The following is a 26,227-nucleotide window of genomic DNA, read 5'->3' as shown; positions in this document are numbered from 1 at the left end:
GCAATACTATTGACCAGCATCTTATAGATCTTCACATGTTAAGTCTAAAGTGGCGTTGATATTGAACAATAATTTCGCCCAACATTTCTAATAAAAGAAGAGCCAGGAGCACAAATACAGACAGATCTACTGCTTGTGGTGCACAGATCAATATCTTTTTTCCTCATTGTTTTGAGTTGATGTGTGAACATGAAATCTGAAACGCAAACATAATCACATCAAAATCACTGTTGTATGAAAAATTATACGCCCGATTCTTTCTTGTCAGTCCTTGTACAATAAATTGGACACCGTCAAACTGAGGTTATAAATCAAGGCACTCTGAGGCGAGGACAGGAGTGAGAGGCATGCTTTCCTTTTAAGTGGAGGCTTACAATTGAACCTCAGGCACTGGAGTCCATAAATCGCAGCATCAATTATTAACCCAAATCTGTTTTAATGTGCCAAAAGAAACCCCAATGGGCAAGCTAATGTAACAACAGGAAATGAGGAGAACAGATAAAATGACCAGTGTGGCCAGAGTTGGCCCCTCTTTACGTTCGAGCTGGCCCAGAGTGCAGGAAAGCATCAAACTCAGGCCCATCCTGTCAGACCTCAGGGGCCATCAGGAGCCATATTAGCACCTAAATAATGGAGAATTCCATTCATTTGAGAGTGGAAATATGTTACATTGAGCCTTAAAGACATAATTGATGAAGGTCACAGAGAGAGAGATTCCAGCAAAGAAGCAACATCCCCCTGTTTACTGTCAGGATGCTTTTAGAAAACATGTGCGAAAGATCACAAGGTGATTCAAATGATTTGAAAGTGCAGTGAAAGCAAACAGTAAACCATTAGGAGGCTACCTCAGCAATCACAACATAGCTGCAGGGATATAGGTATATCATGATCAGAGGCTGCGACCAAAAGCAAATAGAAATTTAGTCCCTCCAGGGTTAGTAATTTCCTGTGCAGTTCATTTTTGCAGTAAATGTCTTTCAGTGTTTCATTAATCTGTTCAAGATGCAGTTCACTCAATGCAAAACATCTTAAGGACACTTAGATGAAGGCTGCCATGAAGACATTTTAGGTTAACATCATTATCTTTTATCAATTTCACTTGTAAAAGTCAATCACAGATGGAGGAGAGGCACATGAAAAGAAAGGTTAGTGAAGGATGTTAAAGCTTTGAAAACAACAAACTGTACAAACAGAACACTGCATGATATTTTTTTCCTTGTTCACTTTGGGAAAGATAAATCAAGTTGAGGCGCTGATGACAGTTTCCTTGCTTCCGCTATTTATTATTTAATTATTCATCATGTTTTCAGTGGAGGAAAAAAACGGCAGGCTGATAGGGGAGCAAGTCCTAATTTTTGAAAAGTAGGTGCTTGCCATGCGTACAGCAGTAACCCAATTGCTTCCATTCTGTGTACATGATGCAAAACCTGTAACCGTTTTTGATTTTCACACATTAAAACAGTGCTTGGGGCAAAATACACAACACATCTAGCCAGTCAGTCAGTTGTGGTTGTTCTTACTTATTTAAAAAACAGGCTTTATTTCCATTCAGTGATCACTGGGGAGGCTCTCCAGAACGCAGAACACTTCCTTCATCTGACAGAGGGGAGGAGGGGAATGTGCGAGATGAACACTAAAGCTGTCTTATTAGTGCCTAACTCTCCTGCTTAGGCCTCCAGATTGACAGGAAAGAAAGAAAAAGTGTTCATACCGGCTGTGCCATAAACAGTGGCAGTGATAAATATCTGCTGTCACTTCCAACATGACTCACTTGTCTTAGTCTCGGCTTTGCTGCACACAGGGAGGCTGGAGCAGAGCAGCCATACACCGCTGCAAAATCCATATCAGATTACAGATAATAGATGCACTCTACAAAATACACATATTTCCAAAGGGTGAGTGGACGGGGAGCACAGTTCAGCACCAAATAGTGAATAATGAGCATAATTTTGTAAAAGCAAACACAAGAACGAATACAGGTAAAAAGCCACACAAGCAATCATTTGTCTTAGAGTGGATGGCCCATTCATATCGTTTTATGTAGGCTTCAGTGGCTGCTTTTTTCCAAGTAGCCTCTCCACAGCGGCAGCAGTCACTGCAGAGCTGCCTGTCAGTTAAGGTGAGGTTTTTGGTTTGCAGTGAAGGAGGTGGAGGAGAGTGGGTCTTGCAGAGAGAAATTGGGTCTGAAATGATTCTTCACAAAACTATATTCAGAAATATATTTCCTGTGAAGCAAGTGGCCATGTTACACTGCCAGAGCATTACAGCAATGGAGGGAGAATTCAGATCCTTCACTTCAAGGTTATATATATAAACATCTCGCCCCTTTTGGAACAGATGTCTATCTCAGCCTTATATGAGACTGTCGCCTGATGCTCCTCAGCTTTAATTATACATTTATTTTGTGCATTTTTGGTGAAGAGCTCTTCTCACAGTCTAAATAAATGTAAACCGGGGGGATTAATGACCCTAAATTACCCACAGACGTAAATGTGGCTTAATGTGTGAATCAGTGATTGCTCAGTGATAACCTGGCTGTCTGGCCATGTTGTTTTACTGCCTTTATGCTGCGAAAGACTCCTCAGGCTCCTGAATAAGAATGAGAAGTTAAAGGCGATGAGGGAATTTTGTGTATTTAATTTCCAATTTATGAAGTATTAAACCAGCATCACCATTCAGAACAAATTATTGCTAAGCTTATATCAGCACAATGAGATTTTGTGCCTTTATATTACATTATTTTAGTTAACACTTATTTAGCAGATAGATGCTTTCAAATGCAAACGAAACAATAGCGAGATGTAATCAACGTGATCCTTTATCTTTAAAAGACTTTGGATAAACTGAGCTACAAGTTAAAATAAACAATGCTTTCTAATAGGACAAGGGGGCCTTGTACATTATTGGTTTCATTAATCACTCATTAATTAGAGCTATATAGATCATTATGAGCTCAGAACAAAGATAACAGTTACCAGTCTGTAAAAAGTCCCTTTGGCCAGTGCACATACTTGCTTTATCATTTTGGCTCTGGCATCACCCGCCCAACCATTTGACAACTTATCGTCTGGAAAAAGAGCTGAATAGTCTGACATTAATTTATGACCAATTTATTAACATTTATAACTTCAGACTTGCTATATTATAATATGGGCATTTAGCTGCAGACATCTGATGACTTATGTAGTGATAAAGTCATGACCATGAACAGTATTAATGACTTTTTCCCATTCCAGGCAACCATCAAGTCTGCTGAAGTATCACTCTTTAAGACAGATGTCAGAGGAGATTAAAAAGGATTTAGTATTCTTTCTTGAAAACCCACATCCTGTATACAGGGGATTAGCCATTAACCATAATGTGAGTTAATTAAATCTTGTTTACTTGCAGCAATTAGCAAGATTCATTTACATTTTTGTTTCAAAGAAGTTCCCTTTTTACCTGAGTTATTCTGATTGACTACATCTCACATATGCCAGACACATCAGGATTAAAGTAGAACTGGCAGTCCTTTAGAATTCCTCCATTTTTATTTCCCAGAACAGTGATAACATGCAGAGCACATATGCTGCCAAGCAGCTTTTGCAACAGCAACATAAAAAATCTAAGGAATGCTTCAACCTGCATTCAATAATTTCCTCTATTTGAAGGCACAAAGCAGCAGTAGAAACAGCATTATAGTCCTATAATCTTACAGCTTTTAAAAAGCTAATGTGCGCACGCTCTCCTGTATGCAATAAGCCACTTTGTTGAAAACTTACCAAGTGGCAAAAAAGCAGCTGCTATCTCTGCAGTCTCCAGGGGCTAGTTAATTTTAGAAAGATAATCTTCCTGCAATATGCCGAGGGATTAAGACGTTAAAAGTCCCAGCATGGGAAGACGATAAGGCTATATATTCACGGACTGTGAGAAGCATCCAGTGCATTTTAGGAATAGAGACGTGTGTTACTTCTCATGTTAATCAGCATGCAGATCAGGAAAAAACAAACACCAGTTGTTCAATATCATGTCTATGTAATTGCCACAACCCCCTCTGTCTGTGAGCCACAAATGATCATCATGATGACGGCAGTTCATCTTTGGCTATTAGCATTGTCTCCCAGGGCTGTGTTGCAGTACTTTCTCCTGAGATTACCTGCAGGAGAGGAATGCCACACTGAACCAAGGGACTACTGTCTATGCCTTAATCAATGTCATTTGCATATGCAGGATAAAACTAATCCTCATCAGAGGGAGGTACTCCACCTGAGGCCCTTTCTTGTCCTTTTCCTAGCGATCCTTCTCTTATTAAATTATCCCTTGACAATATTCACCTTGCCAGAGAGAACAAAAGCACGTTATCACATGCTATGTATGGAGGGAAGAAATTCTACTGGGATGTTTGGACTCTGCATGAGAGTGTGATGTGATGCAGAGAATAAACACCTGGGCTATAGGCTTAGCAAAATGTTGAGGGAAGTGTAGTGAAACCCTGCTGTAAAATGCTGTTTGCGTCTGGAAGTCAACCAAACAGCAAGTTCCAGGTGAATAACAATGTGCGGCTTTGCAGGAATCAGGTTTAAAGTCTGAGGGCGCACAGCAAGCTTGGCCTGGCCATGCATTTGCTTCTTGGGCTGCAGCCAAGGTTTTTAAACACCCAGCCGGGGGTAACAGCTGGGGTTCCCCTGTTATTTCTCGGTTGCACTTGAACACAACACAACATGGCAGAAAAATACAACTAATGTACCTGAAGAAAACCTGAGGATGGAGAAGCCACTCCTCTGTGGAGGGATTTGCGTCAGAGGGATGCTGAGCAGCAAAGAGCTGCGTTTCAAAAGATCCCTTAAGGCCCTGTATTGTGGAGACAACCTCTTCACTCGCAGAGGCTCCATTCTGAATAAGATGAGCACATTTACACTGGCACACAAACGTGACATTTTCCTGGTGCAGGAAGGTGCTTAAGAGGAGACTTCATAGGTGGGTAAGGCGGATAAGATGACAGCAGGGATTGAAGGGACTGAAAAACCAGCGTGATAAGGTGTTGAAGGAAATAAGCGAGAGTGGGATATCTCCTACCCTTTTCTTTTTCAAAATTCCCTCTATGCAAAAATGCATCAACAGGGTGGGGTTGAGGAGCATTGACCCACCTGCACTCGACTGGTGCTCCTCTTCATGCCAATTTCTTTATGGTAATGTGTACCCCCGGGGTGCTATTTGGCAGCCTTTCCTGACTGAGGCTCCTGAGAACCTGTTTATAGGCTATCAAATGGATTACAGACTCATTATCAACAGTGCTGTGTGGCCATAGATGCCTGTTGTTTACACCACATTTCTACTGTGTCAGCCACAAAAAAATTCCATGGCAGGAGAGTGTTGTGTGTCGTTTTGGGTTTGTGAGCGAGCGTGTGTGTGTGTGTGTGTGTGTGTGTGTGTGTGTAAAACCCAATACAGAAAGAAAAGAAGCTGCACTAAAGGCATGGCTGATCCAGTTTTACACAATTTCTGGAGTAAGCAAACAGATTGGCCACCGAGTTTACCAACAGACTTTAACTTCATGACCATGGTGGGGAGTTATCCTCCAATACACAGCAGTATAGTCCCCACTATATAAAAACGAATGGCTATCACTACAATCACTACTTTATTTTCTGCTCTATTTTTCTTTTCACTGCCCTGACTGCAGTATTGTGCGTAACATAGATACACGTATCGGCTGCACAAAGCCACCATGAGGCATGTTAGTGTGATGTAATGAGAAATGAAGTTTTCTGAAGGTCTGGGCTCCGCGACACCATACGTGAGACAGTTTAACATTACTACCCATTAAGAATTTACCTGCAAAAGGTGACGGGAGGACTCAGCTTGGAAATGACAGCACTGGCCAGAGACTCTGTAAATCAGATTGATGATCCATTTTCCCTGCCCCGGGGCCACAGTAATGTAAGGGCTCGGGATCCACCGAGGCTGCACAGAGACAGATGGGACCTTGTCGGCTATGACCTCGCTGAGCCAATATTTCTCCCAGGCCTTGTCTGTTGCCTCATCATTAAAGGTGCCATGGCTATTAACATTGCAGGGATACTTCAAAGACACTGTTTATTTGGACAGCACACTATTCGGGTGAAGAAAAATCACAGCCGCAGAGTAACAAGGCAAAGAGGGATTGTTTGGCCAAAGGGGTGTGTGTGTGTTTTAGAGTTATTGCCCGTACAATATTTGAAAATCATGCAGACTGTGCAATTCAGAAATGTTAAAATCCTTGACACAGTGGTTCTGTGGCTGCATTCACAAAGATTGTCTTATAGTGTTTGGCCAGTTTTTTTCCCCTCTAATTTGTCAAATGTCAGTTAGACAATTGAAAAAAAAAGAAAGAGAGACTGACCCACCTGACGCCCATGTTTCCATAGAAACAAACGGCGATGGTTGCTGGCCAGTGCCATCAATTTTGGACGATGCTGAATTGTGTCACATCTGCTCTATAACGTCAAATGATGTATGACGAAGTAAACATACACTGTTAGCCAGTTTGGTAGTCGACAGTTTTTTCCCCTTACACTGTCTGTATTGGTTACTCATGATGGATCATTATTATTCATTGATGTTTGCTGCGTAACTTCAATAAAACTAAAAATACTCTCCCTCATCCCTGAACATGTTTTGCACCCGAGTTGCGCTTCTATAGGTCATCATACTTTTTTTTTACTCAATTGAGTGACCAGTAGTGGCCAAAGATAATGAGAATGTTAGCATATATGGAAATATGCCATCACACCCATTGTTCAATGTGGAAGTTTATTTGAACAAGTCATTCTTTTGCTGCGTTGTGCGATTTTAAGCCTCAGAGTACATCCACTGACATTAGGAATGGATTGCGATGCCGCAGTCAGACAGGAAAATATGGTCTAGGAAGCAATTCTGTGGGTCACTGTTACTCACCAGCAGCCAGTAAGAGAGAGATAAGGAAATAATCACAAGTGAGAGGCGAGGGCCAACTTCAACCAGACTGCACTGACAGATGGGCTCCCACGTTTGTTCTTTGCTACCTCTCCTCTCGTATTTTATCCAAACTAACCAACGATGCCTCTGCTGAAATGCGTCAGCTTATGGAAACAAATTAGTATTTTATAACCCAAACCCTACTTTAGAGCTTAGAACACAATAAAGCAAAAGAACACCCCTCAAGCCCAAAACTCTCTTATCTCCAGTTTCTTATGTCTCATTAGGTTTGGCCTGTGATGAGTGTTGCGGGTTTTGCAGGGGGAAAGTAATCTATTGAAATAACGTTTCATTTTTGGGAGACTTTATCAGCAAGCTATTAAAATTTTGATAATGAGAAATACTATATATCCCCCTAGTGCCCTTGTACTGCAGCGTACACACAGCACAACTGCACACAGCGGGCGGTAATCATTGTGTAATCGCTCAAAAAACATCTAAGCCCCCCAACCTCAAACCGCCCCCACAGCAGCCCAGCCCCTGATATTTGCTGGATTTGCTTTGAGCAATAAGTAAATTCTCCATGTTGCTTTAGAGCCATATTGAATTGAAAAACATTTTGCAGCTGGTGCATCAAGAATGAGGAGGAACCGCAGCAACAGCAGTGTCTACATTCACCATCTGATAGCTGCAACCTCTGATAATGACATTTGGTGAGTTTAAGGGTTTCCCTCTGCAGGCTATACAATCAGTCTCACTCAATCCTGTTTTTCGAACCTGCCGTGCCCCATCCCCCTTCTCTTTTTCATTTTTCACAGCGTGCAGCTGACAGAGAGGCATGATGTACGGCCGCGTCTCTCAGATTTAACCCCCCCACCTGGCACCGCATTAGTTTTTCCTTTACATTTTGTTGTCAAGTAGAATTTGAAGTAGAATTTGTGTTCGTATTAGAGAATAATCAATGAGAATCACTGCAGGTGAACAGCAAGAGTCTAACCTGCTTGTTGTTTTTATTCTATGACGCCACTGTCCGCTGCAGTACAGCACGTTTGGCGCTGGTAGAGATTCGGTGTCCTGCTCAAGGACACTTCAGGAGGAAAGATGCTGATGTGACAGAAGGGGGGACCTACACTTTGTCGTTAAAGCAACTGCTTCCTCATTACAACCCCTGCTACTTTATATTAAGTGTAGGATGCCAATACATGCTGTATGTTCACAGCTTCCTTCCAGGCCCAACATGAAGGTATAATGACCCAAATTGCCCACAGGGAACATTAAAGTTTTATCTAATGTGTTATAATGGAGTCATACAGACTTTGCCGAAAGACAGTGTAATACATCTGAAGCAGCATCTATCTGATGTTGTTGCTAACTTGGACGGGAGACATTTTATTAGTTCTTCCTGAAGTGCCAGCGATACATCACATCCTCTGAAATACCTAGAGGCTTTCAAACCACATTGGCATTTTCATTGTAACACATTTGCAATAATTAACAGAGCTTACTTTTTTATTGTGATTAATAATGGAGTGGAAGATAGCATTATTGAGCCACACATTAAACTGCACTCATTAAATTGACTTTCCTGAACGCACCAACTCAGACTACTAAGTGGGACTGTGGAAAGGTCAGTGTGATCATTATATAATTTAGCTGGAGAACCATTATGAAATGGCTTAATAAGAGTGATTTCTAATGAGTGGTGTGGGAACAACACCTCCTTTCTTTTATCTATTTAATCATCAACATGTATATTCATATCAGACCTTTACATCGATCCAAACCACCAAACCTGTTTCTAGAACCCAACCAAAATGCATTTTGGGGGCTGATGCTGATGGAAATGTCTCATACCGATATATCTCGTGATATTTATTTTAAAAATATAAACTGGCTGATTTCTAAGGTCATCAAACACTTTATTAAAAAGAAATATAACTGAGGGTTTTTTTTTTTTTTTACAGTTAACCATGAACCTTATTATAAAACGAAATTAAAAAAAACACACATGCAACCAAATATATAGAACTTAAATTAAGAAAATAAGCATAATTTTACACCTAAATATAAATGTAAACACACATCTGTACTGGATTGTTTATTCTGTAAAACAAATTAACCAAGGATACTGATATGTCTGTGAAAGGCTCATTTTGGCCAATTCCTATCTGATAAAGCAATCAGGTTCTACCTGTAGTTCCCAAATGTAATGCAGCATCTGCACTAACGCACAATTTAAAAACGTACTTGAACTTTACTTGCATAGTCAAGTCCACTACAGTTCAGAGGGAAATATTTTGCCTTTAGCTGTGTATAGTGAGGGCTCCCTGTCACTTTTAAGATGCCTTTGAGTTGTTAGCAGCTCCACCAGACATCCCCCCTTGAAACATCCCAGAGGGTTTCTTTCAAATAACAGTTTGAGACCCAACAAGGTAAAATTAACCACATAGAAAACAATGATCATAAAGTACAAATTTGTGTAGCTGAGGCTTGTTTGTTCCTCCTCTATACTCATCTCATAACCTCCCCAGATTTATCTTGTGACCCTGAGGGGACTGCTGAATGAAACTACCTTAAGGTAAAATAAAAAAATTGCTCTCGCTCCACTGGCTGCAACAGTGATATGCTACTCACAGATTTATGCATTGGCATAAATGAAATATTAATGTGATATATAATTATACATCTGTTACAGCAGTGGCGTGTTGTCAGGGCAAGCAGTGTTTGACCCGTTAAAGCTATAAATAGACATCAATTAAAGGACACTGAAATGGAAGCGATATCTCTCCTCAAATCTGATCTCAGAACAGCGTTGTGTCCTATAAAAGATCTGATATTGCCTGTAGACATTAATTTTGTAATTTACTGCCCACTTGTGGGGGATTCAGGTTATAGTCTCTGGAAGCTAGCTTGACCTCCAGCGATTAAATTTTTCGCTCCTGTCATGTTTTTGGGTGTGACCGAATCCCATTGACAGTGACTGGGGGTTTTCGAGCGGAGGTGAGAGCATCGCCAGCTCTGTGCAAAAGTTACAGTTTTGCACGAGGTTACAGAAGCCATTTAGTGTACATTTACTATTGCCAAGTGTATTTTTCTGATAACACCTCTATTTTTACCTGTAATTCAGTATTTTTACTATTACTTTCATTTTCAAATGGCTGTATTGCTGCACTGACTCATGGATGTAAGTACTTCTTCTACCGCTGGGGCTTAACTTTAACCCAACAGACATAAGGTGCTTTTTTCATCTCAGAAAATAAGCGTTTCAATTTAGTGTGTGAAGTACAAAGTGGAATTGAAAAATATATTTTGAAAGTTTTGGCACCCCGTCAGCTTTGCTACAAATACAGTATTTTCCCTCCTGTGCAGGCAAATGCCTTTGAAGCGAGCAAAGTTGGGAATGGTTCCAGAAGACCAACTCTCCATTTTGCTAGCTTCAGCACTCAATAGCTTCATGATTAAAGCCAGTCTATTTTATTGATTGAAAAGGAAAGAGAGAAACCTCGAACCATTCTACTCCTCAGTCTTCGCTTCTCCATCTGTAAAACTGGTAGAAAAGCCTCCCTTGACCATGTCCAGGCAATTTGGGCGAAGTGGGCCTCCCCTGTTGCACTCAGTGACTCTGGCCATGCTCTGTTACCTCATCTCATCAGCTGGGAAGGTATTTGTGCTTGTAGCGCCAGAGAAGGCGGCCACAAGTTAAATTGAGTTACCTGTTCAAAGATGGTTTCATTTTCCACAGATGGCCCCGGAGATCCTTGATGGAACTGCTAACTGCTCATCACCCCTCATGTCCCCCAGTGTCTGTCTGAGCTGAGCAGCGGCGGTGACACAGCAATAGTGGCGTGGCTCAGGTGGCACAGACAACTTGCTGCGGGACACATCACACTGTCTCAACTGCGGAGTGCAGTCACATAAACCTGCTCCTCGTAAGATATTGCTGTTCCTGTCTCTCACCTTTGCGAAACAACATTGGGTTTCTCTACTTGCCATTTCTTTTTCAGTACATGTGTAGAGATCATATACTAACACAAGTTTCTTCCAGACGTATTTGCTGCTTCTCTCAACTCCATTCAAAGCCGCACAGCTGAGGAGAAAACTATTTTCGGCACTCATGGCCATATACACGAAGACGCACACACATGCAATCAGGCATTTCAAATGATATGTGGGCAATAGATTCCCTGAGTAATAATCTAATGATTAATTTTATGACTGTGGTATATATGAAATCTCTATATTATATAGGTTAATCCTTATTGATCAGGATATAATGAATTTTGTGAGATATGTCAATATAGCATAAGATACGGAAGGGGAAGTGGTTAGAGGCATGACTGCTTGTCCTGTCTGTCTCTGTTGATAACCACAGGGCAGTGAGATGAAAGGTGGAGAGGAGAGGTTTTAAAAGAAGTGATGTGGAGAGATAAGAGTTGAGAGGATAAACCAAAGGAGAGGAGTAGAGGGTGAGAGTAGAAGTGGCAGGAAGCAAAGTAAGAGAGCTAGATGAAGGTCTAGAGGATGAGCAACGGGAAGGAAGAGAGGATGAAAGCTGGAGAAAAGAAACAAGAGATGACAAAAAAAAGTAGAGAGGAAGAAAAAGGATGTGAGATAAAAGAACAGGGGAAGAGAAGACAGCCCGCCACCCCACAGTCACATCACACATTTTACTGTGTTCTGCCCCATAATGTTTTATAGCACAATCACTGATAGCACAGTAGTCAGTAGTGATCTAATTTCACAACCCATATCCTTCAGTAATGTGAACACAAAGGGAGAAGCACAGCCATTAGCAGCGTCCAGTGCTCATCCACTGCTACTCATGCATAATTGGCTTCCATGGAAGGAGGCAAGAAAGGGTAAACAGCAAGCAATCATATTAACTCCTATGAGTCCTAATTGAAATCCGTTAACAATGAGCACAAATGATAGAGGCTGAGGAGATGTGGGGTTGTTCATACCCCGAGCCCTCTCTCCTGCACGCTGCTCTCCGTTATTGACACGCCTGAAAACGTGGGTTTGCATCGTAATCAAGAGTTATGCTTGATTCCTGTGCTCATGGGTCACATAAACACAGCAGCCAAACATCTGCACATGTGAGCATATGGGTGAGATGTTACCTCGGTCAGAGAGAGATGGATCTTTTAATTTTATTAAAATTGCATCTGGTTTGTGTTGAGTGTACAGTGTAAATGAGGAATAGCAAAATATTTTGTGGAAATATTATTATTATAAAATTATTATAATAAGACTGTTTCATGTTGTGCATTTATGCTAAAAAGTAATTTTTATGGGCCAGTATATCTTTGTTGGATTTCTGACAATATTTCCAGTATAGACAGGCTAGTTAATCAAGTGGTATTTTTTTTATTTTAGTTTGTACCCAATATTTAGATTTATTTATCTTGGTATATTGTTTCTTTGTACATTCATTCGTATTTTATTTGTTCTTATTCCTTTAGCACTAGTAGTGATGGGGGAAAGGGTTGAATGCACTGGATGCTTCATCATTCCAGTCGGGTCTTAAACCACTAGATGGTGTGCTTGTCTCTTCCCACATACACGTCACGACATCCACCAGATGGGTTGAGTGATAGAGTTTCTCTGTCTGTGAAACTAATGTGTGTGCATCTCACACTACGCAACACATAAACCCACTATGTCACCAGATTTGGGAGGTGTACAGGTGAGTCGTTCTCAGATATCGCAATGAATGCAGAGCACATGGAACAATTGAGCATCTCTTCCTAACAAGCAAATAATCTTATTCTGTTTAAAACTCCTTTCCAACAAAGAGCTCATCCAGACAGCAAATTCACCCACCAAGAGAGAAGAAATAAAACTCAATCTTCCGAATCTTTATCCAGGCACTGACTCACTCATACTTGAGAGACTGGCTGCCAGCCATGCTAACAAAAGGCTGTTGAAAGGCAGAATAAATACTGAACAAGGGTGCGTATGTTCAGGTTCAAGGGTTCATAATTGGCAGACAAGGCTTTGGAAACCCTTCAGGGCGTACACGTTTCCTGTTAGATATATTTGGTGCATTAATGTGACAGACAGGCCTTCTCTTGTGTCATTTTGCCAAAATGTTAATAACAAATATGCAGCATTGTTTACCCTGTCTCCTGTTTCAAATCTTTATTTATAACTTGCATTATTTTGAATATAGATGAAAATTAATAACAGAATAAATATGTTTCTGCACACCTGCATTCCTCTGCTTCAACATTCAACAGAAATATTGCTGCAATCTCAATTTGTGTATTATTGAGCTTCACTGCTTCTCAAGGGCGAGACAAGAGCAGACGTTTCCCTGTGCTGCTGTGTGTTTCTTATTTCTCCTCTTCCCTTATTCTCTGCAGCAGATGGTAAAAAGAAAATCACTTTCTGCTGGGGGCAGGATGCATCAGGGTCAGGGTTTAAGCTTCGAGGTCCACTCTGAACCTGGCTGATTTGACAGCACTATTTTGCATACGGGACGCAGAGTCTAATCAAATATATGCGAAAGAACAAGGCGGGATTTGCAAAGCAGCTTGATACAAAGATACTGATTAGATTAGGGATCTTACAGAACAGCAGGCTGGAGCCGCACTGTCCACTCTGACAACACACACATGGAGGAACATGCACAAACGAATGGAGACTCTTAGACAGACACGTTTACTACACTGAGATGAAGAAGGTGTTAATATTGACATGCCAGAGGACCTCGCTCTGCTGAAACTACACAGACTATTAAGCTATGATGAGAGACAATCAGCAGAAAAAGGCAAAAATAATTGTCCTGTAATTAAAGTGAATAAGTGTACACAGAAACTCAGCCATCTCTCCACCTCGTGCTCATACTTTGATTGAGCTCATCTCAGAGGACAATGACAATTGATTGCTCTCGAAAATGACGGATCCTGCACGGGATGGAAGTCAATACTGAAAATAATGAGCCACTGAAAATGCACAGGTTATGTCAACAGCAGCAAAACAAGGGCTGCCTGAGGAGAAGAACATATTCCCCGCACAATTATACTGTAGCTAAAAACAAATGCAGCCAGTGAAATCATGCTGGCACAATAATACACCTTATTTAGATGCCTCGTATTCATCTAAGCGCACCAAACCATGAATCATTACAAGCTTATGCAGATGAACATACTGGTTTATAGAGCCTATGTGAGCCGTTTACAATTAAGGACTTATTACTCCATACATGAGTGGAGCAGGCCATTCAACGAACAGGAGTGTTGCATAATACCCTAAAACGATCGATGAAGGATGAATATTTAAAACGTTATCAGGCTAGAGATCTTCTTTGTGGCAGGGCAAAATTCAATTTGCAGGACAAATAGACAAATTACTGTGAGGCTTATTTGAACCATAATATAAGACTATATCCACATAACACCTACAAGGAGAGCCTGTTTAGATTCCCTGTCTTACATATCTCAAACGTACATGTGTGGGCGTAGGTATTTCTTATATATTCCAGCCAAGCTGATGACTAGCCTTGGGACAAGATTGTGTGTAATGCCACAAAGCCAAAGACGGTGATTGTTTGTTCATATCCACACAAATATGTCAAACTGCAGTTTTCTTACCCTTAATCCTACTCTTAAACACTGAGGAAGAATGTTCAATTTTCAACTGAAGTCTCACACCTAAGATCCAGCTTCGGTTTTACTGCATCCCCTGCCTGTGAACTACACATCAGCCCACCTTTTTGCGACGTTAACCCCATCTAGCTAACCCCGAATCCACGGGGGAATCGGCTATGTGTCTCTGCAGAATGAATGAGTGAGTGAGTGAGTGAGGGAGTGGGAGTCAGTCAAAGCCCGAAGCACTTATAAGGAGGAAGGAGGGAGGGGGGTGGGGGGGGGAGGTGTTCACGGTGAGGAGGTGGCTGCTCGGAGGCAAAGCTAATTCACTGAGACAGAAATCAGAGCTGTCAGGACCACCATGACCAAGCAGCATGGACAGCATATATCCAGTCAACCCAACAGCTGAGGGGAAGCAGGATGTCGGGGCTCAGGAAGAAAGCCGGGGATGTGCTGCACAAGGCATTGAGAGAAACAAAGTGTGTGTCGATGTGCGTCTGTGTGTGTATGTGTGAGCATTTGCATGTGCGGCAGGCAACAGCCATCCATTCAAAACCACAAAAATAGAAACAACAATGTAAAGAGGCGCACGGGTAAGAAGACAACTTCAGAGCGAGAAAGACTTTCAACCCAGATGCCTTCAAACTTCACAGAGACATGAGACAAGGGAGGACGGGATTCGTCAGATTCAAAATTCACAAAAACAAGGGTATTTACCAGGATGACATTCACACAGAATCACAAACATATACACACACACACACACACACACACACACACACAATAGAAACAATAAAAGAACTACAGTAGACATAGCTAAATTTCAGTCCTCTGGGATTACTAGTGTAAGGTTACAGGATAACACATGTAATATTCATGAGGAAAGCTCCTATGTCATACAAATCTGTTGTAATGGTATAGGTTATTAATAGAATATTGTGGGGACACTGATATTGTTGAGAGTGAGAGAGAGAGGGAAAGCAAGCCACCAGTATCATTACTTAATGATGAGAGAGGGAGACACAAGGCTGGTCTCTAAATGACACAGAGAGGGAGGAGGGGATTGTTGGAGATTAAGTGAGCTCTGTGCTGTTTGCTATACACTGCAAAGCACTGCAGCATGTTTGTTGAGCGGCACTCTCATTTGGGATGAAGAGAAAGCCGGTAGGGGGACCTTAAACTTGGCTGAGGAGGAAGGCAAGAGCATTGTTCCGGGTAGCAGATAAGGATTAGGCAGCAATGTTGTGAGTATTCATTGATCGGCTGTAACTTCGAAAAGAGGAAAGGCATGGGACTGTTGGAATCTCATGTGGTTGCTAATCAGTTTACTTTGGATTTGGGGTTTGGAAGAGTTTGGGGTTTTTTCTACTCTTTTTTCCATTTTCTAGAGGGGAGAATAGGATTAACTAAGTCAGCCAATTTGCTCACTTGTCTGGAAGTGGTATGAACTTTTCCCCTCTCTATGCTTTCAAATTCATTTAGGCTTTAAATCGCCTGATATCAACTGAGAAAAAACATCTTTTTAAAGGTGAAGTATTTACCATTTTAAACACTAAGGTTTCATAGTGTGTTCAAATGTTTCCTTTTCAGTGGACAATGATTAAATGCTCACAGCAACAGTATTTAAACAACTGGTTGATTGTTGGACAAATTATGTAAATCATTAAGATTTAAAAAAGTCCCTGGTTCAAGCTTCTCATGTGAATATATGCTCGGTTTTTGTCATCATCATAGGGTTGAGGACGGTCTGTCGCATAGAACAAGACAATCTAATTCTTTGGCAGAATGTTTTATCCCGTGTTTGACATTATACAAACCAATACAAACCAAATGTTTCATTAAATGAACAAGAACAAAATCTGTAGATAAACAGACAGTGAAGATAAGCGCTGCAACCCTTCAATGATTACAATACCCAGAAGTTTTTTTTATTATTTCTTTGTATATAAAAACATCTGCGGTATTTGTGAATCAAAAATTGGAACATTAAAGAAAGAGGATTTGTGGCTTCTACAATGAAGCATTTTCATCTCTTGCCTTAGATTCTAAAGCTTCCTATATGTATTAACCTCACAGGCATTTTAATACGTCAGCTGAGCAGGTGGATCTTTTTAATATATAATGCGGTTTCTCATTTTTTATCTAACCAGGGAGAGCTTAACAGAGCAGAAACCTTGAAGGATTCAACTTCCAGAAACATGACCTCTGGACTGTATCCAGGACCTCTGCTGATGCTGCTCTGTCTCCTCCACGTCTCTGAAGAGACCTGCCCCTCCATTTGCCTTTGTATATCTGACACAGTGAGCTGTAGCTCCAGTGGTCTGGCCAAGCTCCCTCTGTCCCTGCCCTCTTTCTCCGTCACCCTCGACCTCAGCCACAACCATCTGTCCTGGCTGGGTCCAGGCAGCTTCAACAAAATGCCCCGACTGGAAAACCTCCGAATGGCCCACAATCAGCTCAGTGTCCTGGGCCATGGGGTGTTTCACAATGCCTCTGGCCTCAGGCACATTGATCTATCCTCTAACAAGCTGCATGTGGTGGAGCAGCACTACTTCCAGGGGCTGTGGAGGCTGGAGGAGCTCCTGCTCTTCAACAATAAAATCACTCAAGTGGAGGCCAGTACACTCATTGGTCTGAGCAGCTTAAAAAAGGTCTACTTCAGCTTAAACCAGCTCACACACTTCCCGTTCTTCTCCATCCAAGACCATAGTCATCCATTCCTGACCATGCTGGACCTCTCGTCCAATCGAATGAGCCGTTTGCCCTGGGAGGATGTCAAAGCTTTGCCAGGGCTGGTGCAGCGGGGGCTTTATCTCCACAACAACTCTCTGATCTGTGACTGCTCTATGTACAGTGTGTTCTGGCATTGGGATCTGAGGGGTTATGACTCCCTGAGGGACTTCACAGATGAGCACACCTGCTCTATCTACGGGGACCAACGAGCATCTATCAGGTTCCTGCAACAAAACCGCTTCTTCCACAACTGCACTATGGAAAAGGCCGTCTCGCAGCCTGTGACTGTGCTCCTCTCCCATGTGTTGGTTTCAGATGGAGACAGCGTGCATCTAGACTGCCAAACATCCCTGAGTAGAGATAGTACAAACCTCTCATTTACATGGCTCTCCCCCACCAAGGGGTACATCACCCAGACTAGCATAAATGACACGCTAATTAGCCTTTTTCCTAATGGCACCTTGGAGATCCAAGCAGCCAAGGTCAATGACTCAGGGCTGTACGTGTGCACAGCTGTGGATATTAAACAGGAACTGAATGCTACTCGTGAGGTGAATGTTACGGTGCGGCTGCCTGCGGGAGAGACATTCAACACTGGCTACACGACACTGCTGGGCTGTGTGGTGACCATGGTCTTCATCCTCATATACCTTTACCTGACTCCATGTCGCTGCAGCTGCTGTAAACAGCCCAAACCTCCAGTAATCCCAATCGCATCCTATGACCCCAGCACCCTAACGTCTGTTTTCTCCCACTCCACAGGAGACCATTCCAAAATCCAAACTAATAAGCATGTAGCGTTCATGGAGCCTATGCTGAGTGAAGAAGGAACAGAATGGACACCTGAGAGCTGATTCTGAATAGGGTAGTTTTTCTTGCCGTTTAACTTTTGGAGGAGGAGAGAGAAGACTTTGGGACAATACTCAGGAATTAGTGTTGAGATGCTATAAGAATTGAATGTTAATGCAGTAAAGAAAAAAAAAGCAATATCTCCTGTTCCACTTCTGCTCCTGTCTGTCATCAAGCTCGGAAGACGAAATGAAACTTTCAACTTTGCTTTATTACCCTCATTGTACTGACACCGCTAAATCAGAGGAGAGCCATTATCAGCCCTAAAAATCAGCTAATAACTTCTGTGAGCTCAGGTACAATGGGGCGGGGATGTATTTCTCACGGGATCAGTGGATGAATCTGGCTCATTTTTCACAAAAAGTGTTTAACAAGGATGAAAAGCCCCGGAAAATGCAGTAAGTTTATGACTGTAATGGACCGGAAGAAGTAAGTTCAGTCTATTTATCTTGGATGACTTTGGGTGCTGTCTAATTAGTTGCACTGCATTAGATCATATCTTATATAATATACAGCTTCAACATTGTAGGAAACTCTGTTTAACTCCTGAAAACATTTCTTCCCTGTTATCCTAATAAAGGAATCAGACCCTTTAGATCATTCGTATTTTTGGTTTTGAACGCAGATTTACTTTAGCAAAAATCACTATCCAGTATCATATAAAAAAGAGGAATTAAGATACATAAGAATGCAATGAATGTGTCGGAAGCTATAGCTTTCAGTGAACTTTCAAAAATCTTATCTAGCAGAAAACAGAGGCACATCCGGCTGTGATCCATCATACATATACATATCTCGTACAAACCTGTTGCATTAATCTGGCAGCGAAAAACAATGACACTTAATCTTGGCTCGGCTTATTTGGCAAACAGTGAAGAACAGAAATCAGTGAGTGTCAACAAACCAGAAACACACAGCAATTGGACTGCTCTTCAAAGACCGCATCTCTTTGATCAAACACAGCAGAGCACTTTGAACACTGCGGAACAAACACACCAAGAAATTTAAACTGAAGTGACAAATACTTCAAGCAGCACTGACGCAAACCCCCTGGTGGCTCTTACTTTGTATAGATTTGTTACGGTTCAAGCCCTGAGGGGATAGAACCTTATTGTTTTTGTGTCAATTAGTAGTTGTTTAAGTATTCTGCCGAAATGGCTACAATAGTCATTAACAAGAAACATCAATCCTAGTCCAATAACTGGAAATTATGTGCATGTGTTTCCCAAGAAAGATGCACCCAGTCAGCCAGGAAGCGGTGCTGTAATTAAGGCTCAAAAGTGCCATTTCGGAAAGGCCACTTCCCACACACCTTAAGTCCAACTGACTTGAAATCTGATACAAAACTGCAAATCAATATTTTCTACAGAAAACATCTTGGACAGTAAAAGTCTTCAATGATGGATTTATTTTTCGTCCATTTTTTGAGTAGCACATTTTTTGGATCTCATCTGAAACAAGTAAACTGATGCTGGATCGTATTTATATATCATCACTTCACAAAATATGTGGCTAATAGTTTTTAAGATATTGACCAATAAACTTCATAATGGATATGACTAATTAACATTTTGTCAAAGCATCATAAATTTTAGTTATCTTCAGTCTGTGTTTGGGAATTGGCCTACCAAAGCAATTCAAGCATGACTTATAGGGGGCGCTATACATGCCAAATATGTAAAAAAAGATCTTGGGGCAATATTGATTTGTGTATGAGGGTGTGGTCTATCATATATCGGCTAATAATATTAAACTCACTGGAGACATCCAGCACCATCTCCTGAACCTAGTTTCGTTCAAATCCAATGAAGGGGAACAAATAGCGGAACTTTGAGTCCACAATTATTGAAGTGCTGCAGGCTTTATGATGATGAAATAAGAGTCAACTGGTTTTATTCTTCCTTTATAACAGAATTAAAGAAGCTGAAATTACTTTGTGAAGCCTGAAACCTGTTTGCTGCTGCCAGTGGCTTTAATTTTGGTCAATTGAGCTCCTTCTGTTTAGGGTTTTATACCAGAAATCACTGCTTGCAGCTATATATTATTTAATCGAGTGTAACATTGTTCAAACAACAGAATTGCTTACTGCAACAACAGAGATGAAAGATGCTAACATCTTGCCACGAATGCACTGCCATGAAAGAACATACGTGTGGGATGAGAACATTCAGTCGATGACACGAGTAGTCAGGGATGAAGGGATATTTAAAAGCTGATGACACAAACAGTAACCTTACAAGAAACAAATCAATTTCTCAATGTCCAAGCATCTATATTGTACTTTAATCTTAACGCACACAGTGGTGGGGGACCAAGGATTGCATCGAGATTGAACAGGATTAGATGTAATCCTTCATATAATGTCAAAGAGAAGTTGTCAGTAATCACACTTCTAACAAAGGAAAGCATGTCATTTGAGGAGGGGCCTTTCGTTATTTCTAAATCCTTAATTAAAACTAGGCCTCCATCAAAACTCAAGCAGAATATAAGTTGTGCAATTTGAAGGTAAATTCACAGGCAAAAAAGTGGAAATCTACAAATGGGCAATCGTGCAAGTAACTGGGACAGACAAGCTCTTTGACAGCACTGATTTTCATCACTGTTAAACTCTGAGTGGATTAAACAAAATCCGACTAAGAGAGAACTGCACTGTAATGCACCACTCTGTTTAATCACACTGCCACTTAATTCTCATATTTAGCAAAGTTTACATTGTTTTCAAATATATAATCAAGATTTCCACCCCGGAACAAGGGTTATGCAACGTGCTGCTGTGCTGCTGCGTGATGTAACATCTTGAATCAGAGTCTGTCGTGACCTGATGTTTTCAGAGACAGTGTACTAGAGACGTTACATGGTGTGATGAGTTCGGGTTAGGTTTTAGGAGATTACTACGAGGATAAAAACCAGGTGCTTTGTCAATTTCATTGTTTTTAAATCCCTCTAATCTGGTCCCTCTCCCTGACACAGCACACGCAGCTTGGCTGGGATTTATTGTTTCTGATATGATTAGCAGATGAGTTAAAACAATGAGGACATGATGTGAGCATTTCACAAAGGGCTCTTTGTTTCACAGAGGGGCCACAGGTGACCCAGGTTATATAAGCACACTGCCGATTTGGGATTCAACTGCAGTGTAGATAGGATGTCAGCTGAAATGAGTGCAGATAGTGATGCCATTTGGTATCCAGAATTTTATTTTAACCTTGTGATAATAATGGGAGGCCTCAGCAGTGCCTTTAGGAAAACAAAGAGGCATAAAAAAACACAATAAATAATTACTTTTGCTCCATCAGATTGTCACACATATTCCCACTCATTTGAAACATGAGCAGGTAGTTGACACACAGATTTATGTGGCTAAAACCAAGATAATTAAAATATCCCCTGTTTCATCAGTCTATCCATCCATCCAATTTCTATACCACTTATCCTTTAATGGTTATGGGGGAGCTGGAGCCAATCTCAGCTGACATTGGGCGAGAGGCAGGGTACACCAAGGCAGGTCGCCTCTGTTCCACACGTACATTTATTCCAAAGTTTTGTTCAAATGTGTGAAAACATGTTGTGCCCTGACCGACTGCATGAGTTCAGAATTTACAGTCTATGAGCACAGTTTAAAAACCACATAACAGGGTGAAGTGTTATGACTGAGAGCTGAGACTCGGTCTGTGATTTGGCGTAACCTCAATACAGTGGCTGTGCACCACAAACACTACTCTGTAGACTCTTGCTCCAAGCTTCATGGAAGCTAATACTTAAATAAAAATGGAGAAGGGCAATAGTGAGCAAGAACGGGCTTATCGGATAAGAGTGACATGGAAGCTTGCCTGGCAGATATCAATATGTTAAGTATATAGCAATATGCTATCTGGTTGCCTTTGAATTAGTTCAAACAAATTACAGACTAGTTACATCTGATGTTTACAGATCCACAGATAATCCAACTAATTGCACTTTAAAATAACATCAGAATTTCCAGTCTAGGTGCAAGCCGCCATGACTCAGTCATTCTGCTTCCTGCAAATTATCCTGAACCACTCGGGAAAGAAAACACACAGATTTAAAGGAAGGATCGCTTGATACTTGAAAAGATGCTCCTCTCTGAAGCAAAACACTTCATCAAGCCTCAATTAAAGTATGTACTTCCCTCTTTCAGATTAATTGTTTCCCCTAGTTCAGCTAGGCTCCCAGGGATTCAGAATCATCTTATTCAAGAATCTAATTACTGTGAAAGGGGAGTTTCACTCTAAATAGCACAAGTTGAATTGCTTTCACTCGAGGAGGGCTGCCTAGACTGTCAACAGGGGCTATTACTGAACTGTCAAAACAGTCATCAGGCAGGAGTGGAGGCATCCAGCTGTGTCAGACACATACACATCTTTCAGACGCTCTGACACCCACATACACAACCTCAGTGGAGGCCCAGTGTCACAGGATTGACTAAAACCCTTATTTCATTCTAATTGGACACTTGGAAATATGTGCCTGGGAAACACACAGAGCACTCGTTTCAGAACAGGTCACCACAGCAATACTACACTGTAGATCTTTTTTAGGAGGTAGGCTGGTTGCTTCCCAAAAAAAGATTAAAATAAATGTGGACTGCTGCACACCAGACAACAAGCTGTTTATCATACCTCTCCGCTGCGTGTGAACACAGGCCATGTTCTGTGTTTCCGAAGCAGCTGGATAAGCAACAGGATTCTGGTCTCAGTCAGATCACTGTGGGGAACATTGCACATGAACGGCTCATTAATCAAATGTAAAGATCACGTTTTACTGCTAACAAACAAATGAGTAATATGGGTGCATCAATGCGAATATGCAGTGATGCACCCTGATCTCAGTCAGTAGATTGCGGTGCAGTCTCTGTGTCTATCTGGGGACATTTTTTGCTTCAGTAAGTAGAATGTAGTTAAATATTATAAGATTTGACGAGCACAACAACATTAAGTATTTTAGGTTTAGTTGCTTGTGTGAGCACATTTCTTCACCATCCTCTCATCTTTTTATTCGTCCTTACTGTTTAGCTTCTGTCATTTCTTCCAGCGGTTTTACTGTGTTGTGTTGGAATGTTGCTTCCCTTGTTATTGTCTGTCACACTTGTCCACTAAAAATACAACAATGAACTTGGATGAAATATGGCTTTATTGTCTCCGTTAAAAAAAGACATTTACTGTCACAGGCAGTATGGGTGTATTATCTACAATGGCTTCTAGTGTCAGTGATGCTCAATAATGTACTTTATGATACTATTTTTCAGCTATGCCTGTGACATAGCTCTGGGGATGACAAAAGGTCGGCCTGTCATTTGGTACCAGACTGAAATATGTCAACCACTATTAGATCAATTGAATTTTCGTACAGGGGGAAACCTACTCAATTTGGTGACCCCTTGGATTTTTTTTCTTCCCAATGCATCCCTATGAGGTTGTCATGGGCTTTTGAGTTAGACGTCTGAATAACTGTTGGATGGATTGCTATGGAGTCAGGTAGACACGTTCATGCTCTCTTCAGGATGAAATGTAATAACTCAGACTTCTCCTTTAGCATCATTGTCAGATCAAAATTTCTATTTATTCAGAACTATTAGAATAGTTATTCAGAACTATTAGAGACTACTGCAGTCTCAGGTTGTCTTTGTATTTAGTGCTAATTAGTGAGTTTGCTCTGTAATGATAAGCACTTGATTTTTGGCTCAGTGCACTGCTGCCTCATCGAGCCACCTGCATGTCTGTATCTCTGGCTCTCACAGTATAAAGTGACTGGTTTAGAACATCACTAGAATATGTCCTTTGCCACTTCCATGATTTTATGTGTCTAACCACACAAAGTTCTGCTTCTGAACGAGCTTTACAGAAGCTTAATTACTTTTCTCCGGTCCAACCATTTTCTGCTGTCTCATCGCTTACTAACTAAAAAAAACAGTGGAAACTGGAGGATTTCCATAACGTGAGGTGCTGATCCCAGTAACAAGAGAAGAGATTCTCAGTTACACTCACAGCAGAGCTACGTTACATTCTGGCCCAAAGCCCTGCTTCCTGAAACGTCATCAGTTAAAAGCTAAACCCAGAGAACTGCAAAGCTCACTGATCCAATTTTATCAACACAAAGTGGACATGTTTTGTCCTGACCTGGATATTACTTCCCTCTTTATGCTCTCGTCCGATGAAATCTGATTTTGTTTTAAGAGATGGAGTCAAAAAACGATGTAAAAAAGAATTCAGCCCCATTAATCAAGTAAGCACATCAATATATATTACATTACTGTACACCTCTCACTACATTTCAGAGAAAGGTATCATGTGTTTTATATGACTGTGTGTATGTGAATGGAGCGCTTTGAATGGTCATCAAGACTAAAGCACAATATAAATACAAACCATTTACATTTACAGCTTTAGGTACAAGTTGCTTTTCAGATTAGAATTTCACATTCAAAACCCACTGGGAGTATAAAAAAAGATGTGGTGCTTTATCATTAAATTAATTAGTGAGTAAAGTAGCTGAACTCACCCAGACAGACATATTACGTAGTAGTAAATAAACTTCTTTACTACGTGTATTTTATTTTACCTCCCTACGTATTTTTATGACTATATTGTTTATAATGGATTACTTCCTCCATCACTGGGTATAAATACAAATGTTCTTCACATATCAAATACAGTGAGCAGCTCTACTTAACTTTGAGGAGAGATACTGAATAATTTCACTTCTTCGGGCCCCAAATTCTTTTGGAGTTTGTCTCTCAGTGAAGCTGCTGTAGTGATTTGTAAGCTCATCTTGATTTCAACACATCTTACTCAGGTTCACGTGGTGGAGTAAATACACAATGTCTGCCTCTGAAATGCAGAGTCATGGTTAAATATATCAGCCTCAGTCACCTGCTTGGTTTTCGTTAGCTCCTGCTAGCTGACAGACATGGCAGCTAAGCTAGCTGGTTAGCTTTAGAGGAACATTTAGCTGCTAAAGCAACACGTGTTTACCTCAGGAGTCAGTGGAGGAAAAATAAAGGAGATTTAATGAATCAGACTTACTTTCATTAGGTGGCTCCGGGTCTGCGGCGTGTGTCTGTGTGTGTGTGTGCTAACAGGTTAGCCTCATTAGCTTGTGAGGTGAAACGTCCATGTTGTGTTTACAACTTCTTTCCGCTGCCCCCAAGTGACCCAAAACCCCCGATCACACATTCATTTAAAGCGCCTGTTGTAAACTCCCGTACTTTTTCTTTATTTCATAATTTATCCATAGTTAGATTTTGATAACATTGTCAGGGAAACGTTCTTAAAATGCTACAAAGAAAAGTACCCAAAGAAAAACGATGTGTCATATTACTGAGACACTATAGTTGATTGTGCTTTTGAATGCTGCAGTACTTGACTGAGGTGGAACCATGAATTTTATTTTGTGAAAAAGTAGTGAGTCAGAGTAGATGTACTTCAGATGTGTACATCATAATAGTACAACATCGAGTAAATTGACTTTGTCATACTCCACTACTGCACTCATTATAGAGCAGCATTCAAATGCACAATCAACCATAGTTTTTGTTGATTGTGCATTTGAATGCTGCACTTGACTGAAGTGGAACCATTATTATTATTTTCCATTGTTTCTTTTTTCACTGTTAATCATATTGCATTATGAATTTCCATCGATAGTTTGTTTTGTTTGTAGAAAATAAGAAAATTACCAAAAGCCCAAAGTAACCCCCATCACACTGCTTTTGTACTTACTTACCGTCCAAACTTTTAAAGCAAAGGAATTTAAATTATTCCATCACATTGCATTTTATTTAGCTGATGCTTTTATCCAAACCGATTTACAATAAGTGTTAAATTGTTAAAATAACTAGAAGGAGATTATACATTATTAAACGATCCTCAAGTTGTACTCACTGGAACCATGTAATGTTTGCTATAATAAAAGAATAATGACTTATCTAAGGAGTTAATTGGTTTTCTGTTATCTGACTAATTTATCAAATGCCTCAACAATTTATTTGGTTGTTATAAGGTGAAGTCTATAAGAAAGTATTCAACTGTACAAGCTCTTTGTATGTTTTTGTGCCGAATCTTGATTTGTAAATTAACTACATTGTCAAATAATTGTAATTGAGTATAAAATGGAGTGAA

At 40.8% G+C, this 26,227-nt stretch overlaps 2 protein-coding genes across 2 annotated transcripts in view; one reads left to right on the top strand and one right to left on the bottom strand.

Annotated features, from left to right (window-relative positions):
• LOC109635286 (metabotropic glutamate receptor 7-like) overlaps nucleotides 1-23,200 on the bottom strand; it is a 91,977-nt gene extending 68,777 nt beyond the window's left edge. Inside the window, exon 1 of the mRNA XM_069526926.1 lies at nucleotides 22,730-23,200. Within this exon, the coding sequence (XP_069383027.1) occupies nucleotides 22,730-22,834 (105 nt within the window). The 5' untranslated portion in view covers nucleotides 22,835-23,200. The remainder of the gene's footprint in view (nucleotides 1-22,729) is intronic.
• Nucleotides 15,551-19,874, top strand: LOC109635042 (amphoterin-induced protein 3-like). The gene is given in 4 exon segments (XM_020095938.2): nucleotides 15,551-15,751; nucleotides 15,990-16,035; nucleotides 16,658-18,058; nucleotides 18,060-19,874. Coding segments are annotated over 2 exon segments (1,398 nt in total). The 5' UTR covers nucleotides 15,551-15,751; nucleotides 15,990-16,035; nucleotides 16,658-16,705; the 3' UTR covers nucleotides 18,105-19,874.
• Nucleotides 23,201-26,227: the final 3,027 nt, after the last annotated feature.

Source organism: Paralichthys olivaceus, chromosome 6 (assembly GCF_024713975.1).
Source record: "Paralichthys olivaceus isolate ysfri-2021 chromosome 6, ASM2471397v2, whole genome shotgun sequence".
NCBI lineage: Eukaryota > Metazoa > Chordata > Actinopteri > Pleuronectiformes > Paralichthyidae > Paralichthys > Paralichthys olivaceus.
Note: the sequence above shows the minus strand (reverse complement) of the source record. Positions and strands in the feature narration are given on the sequence as shown.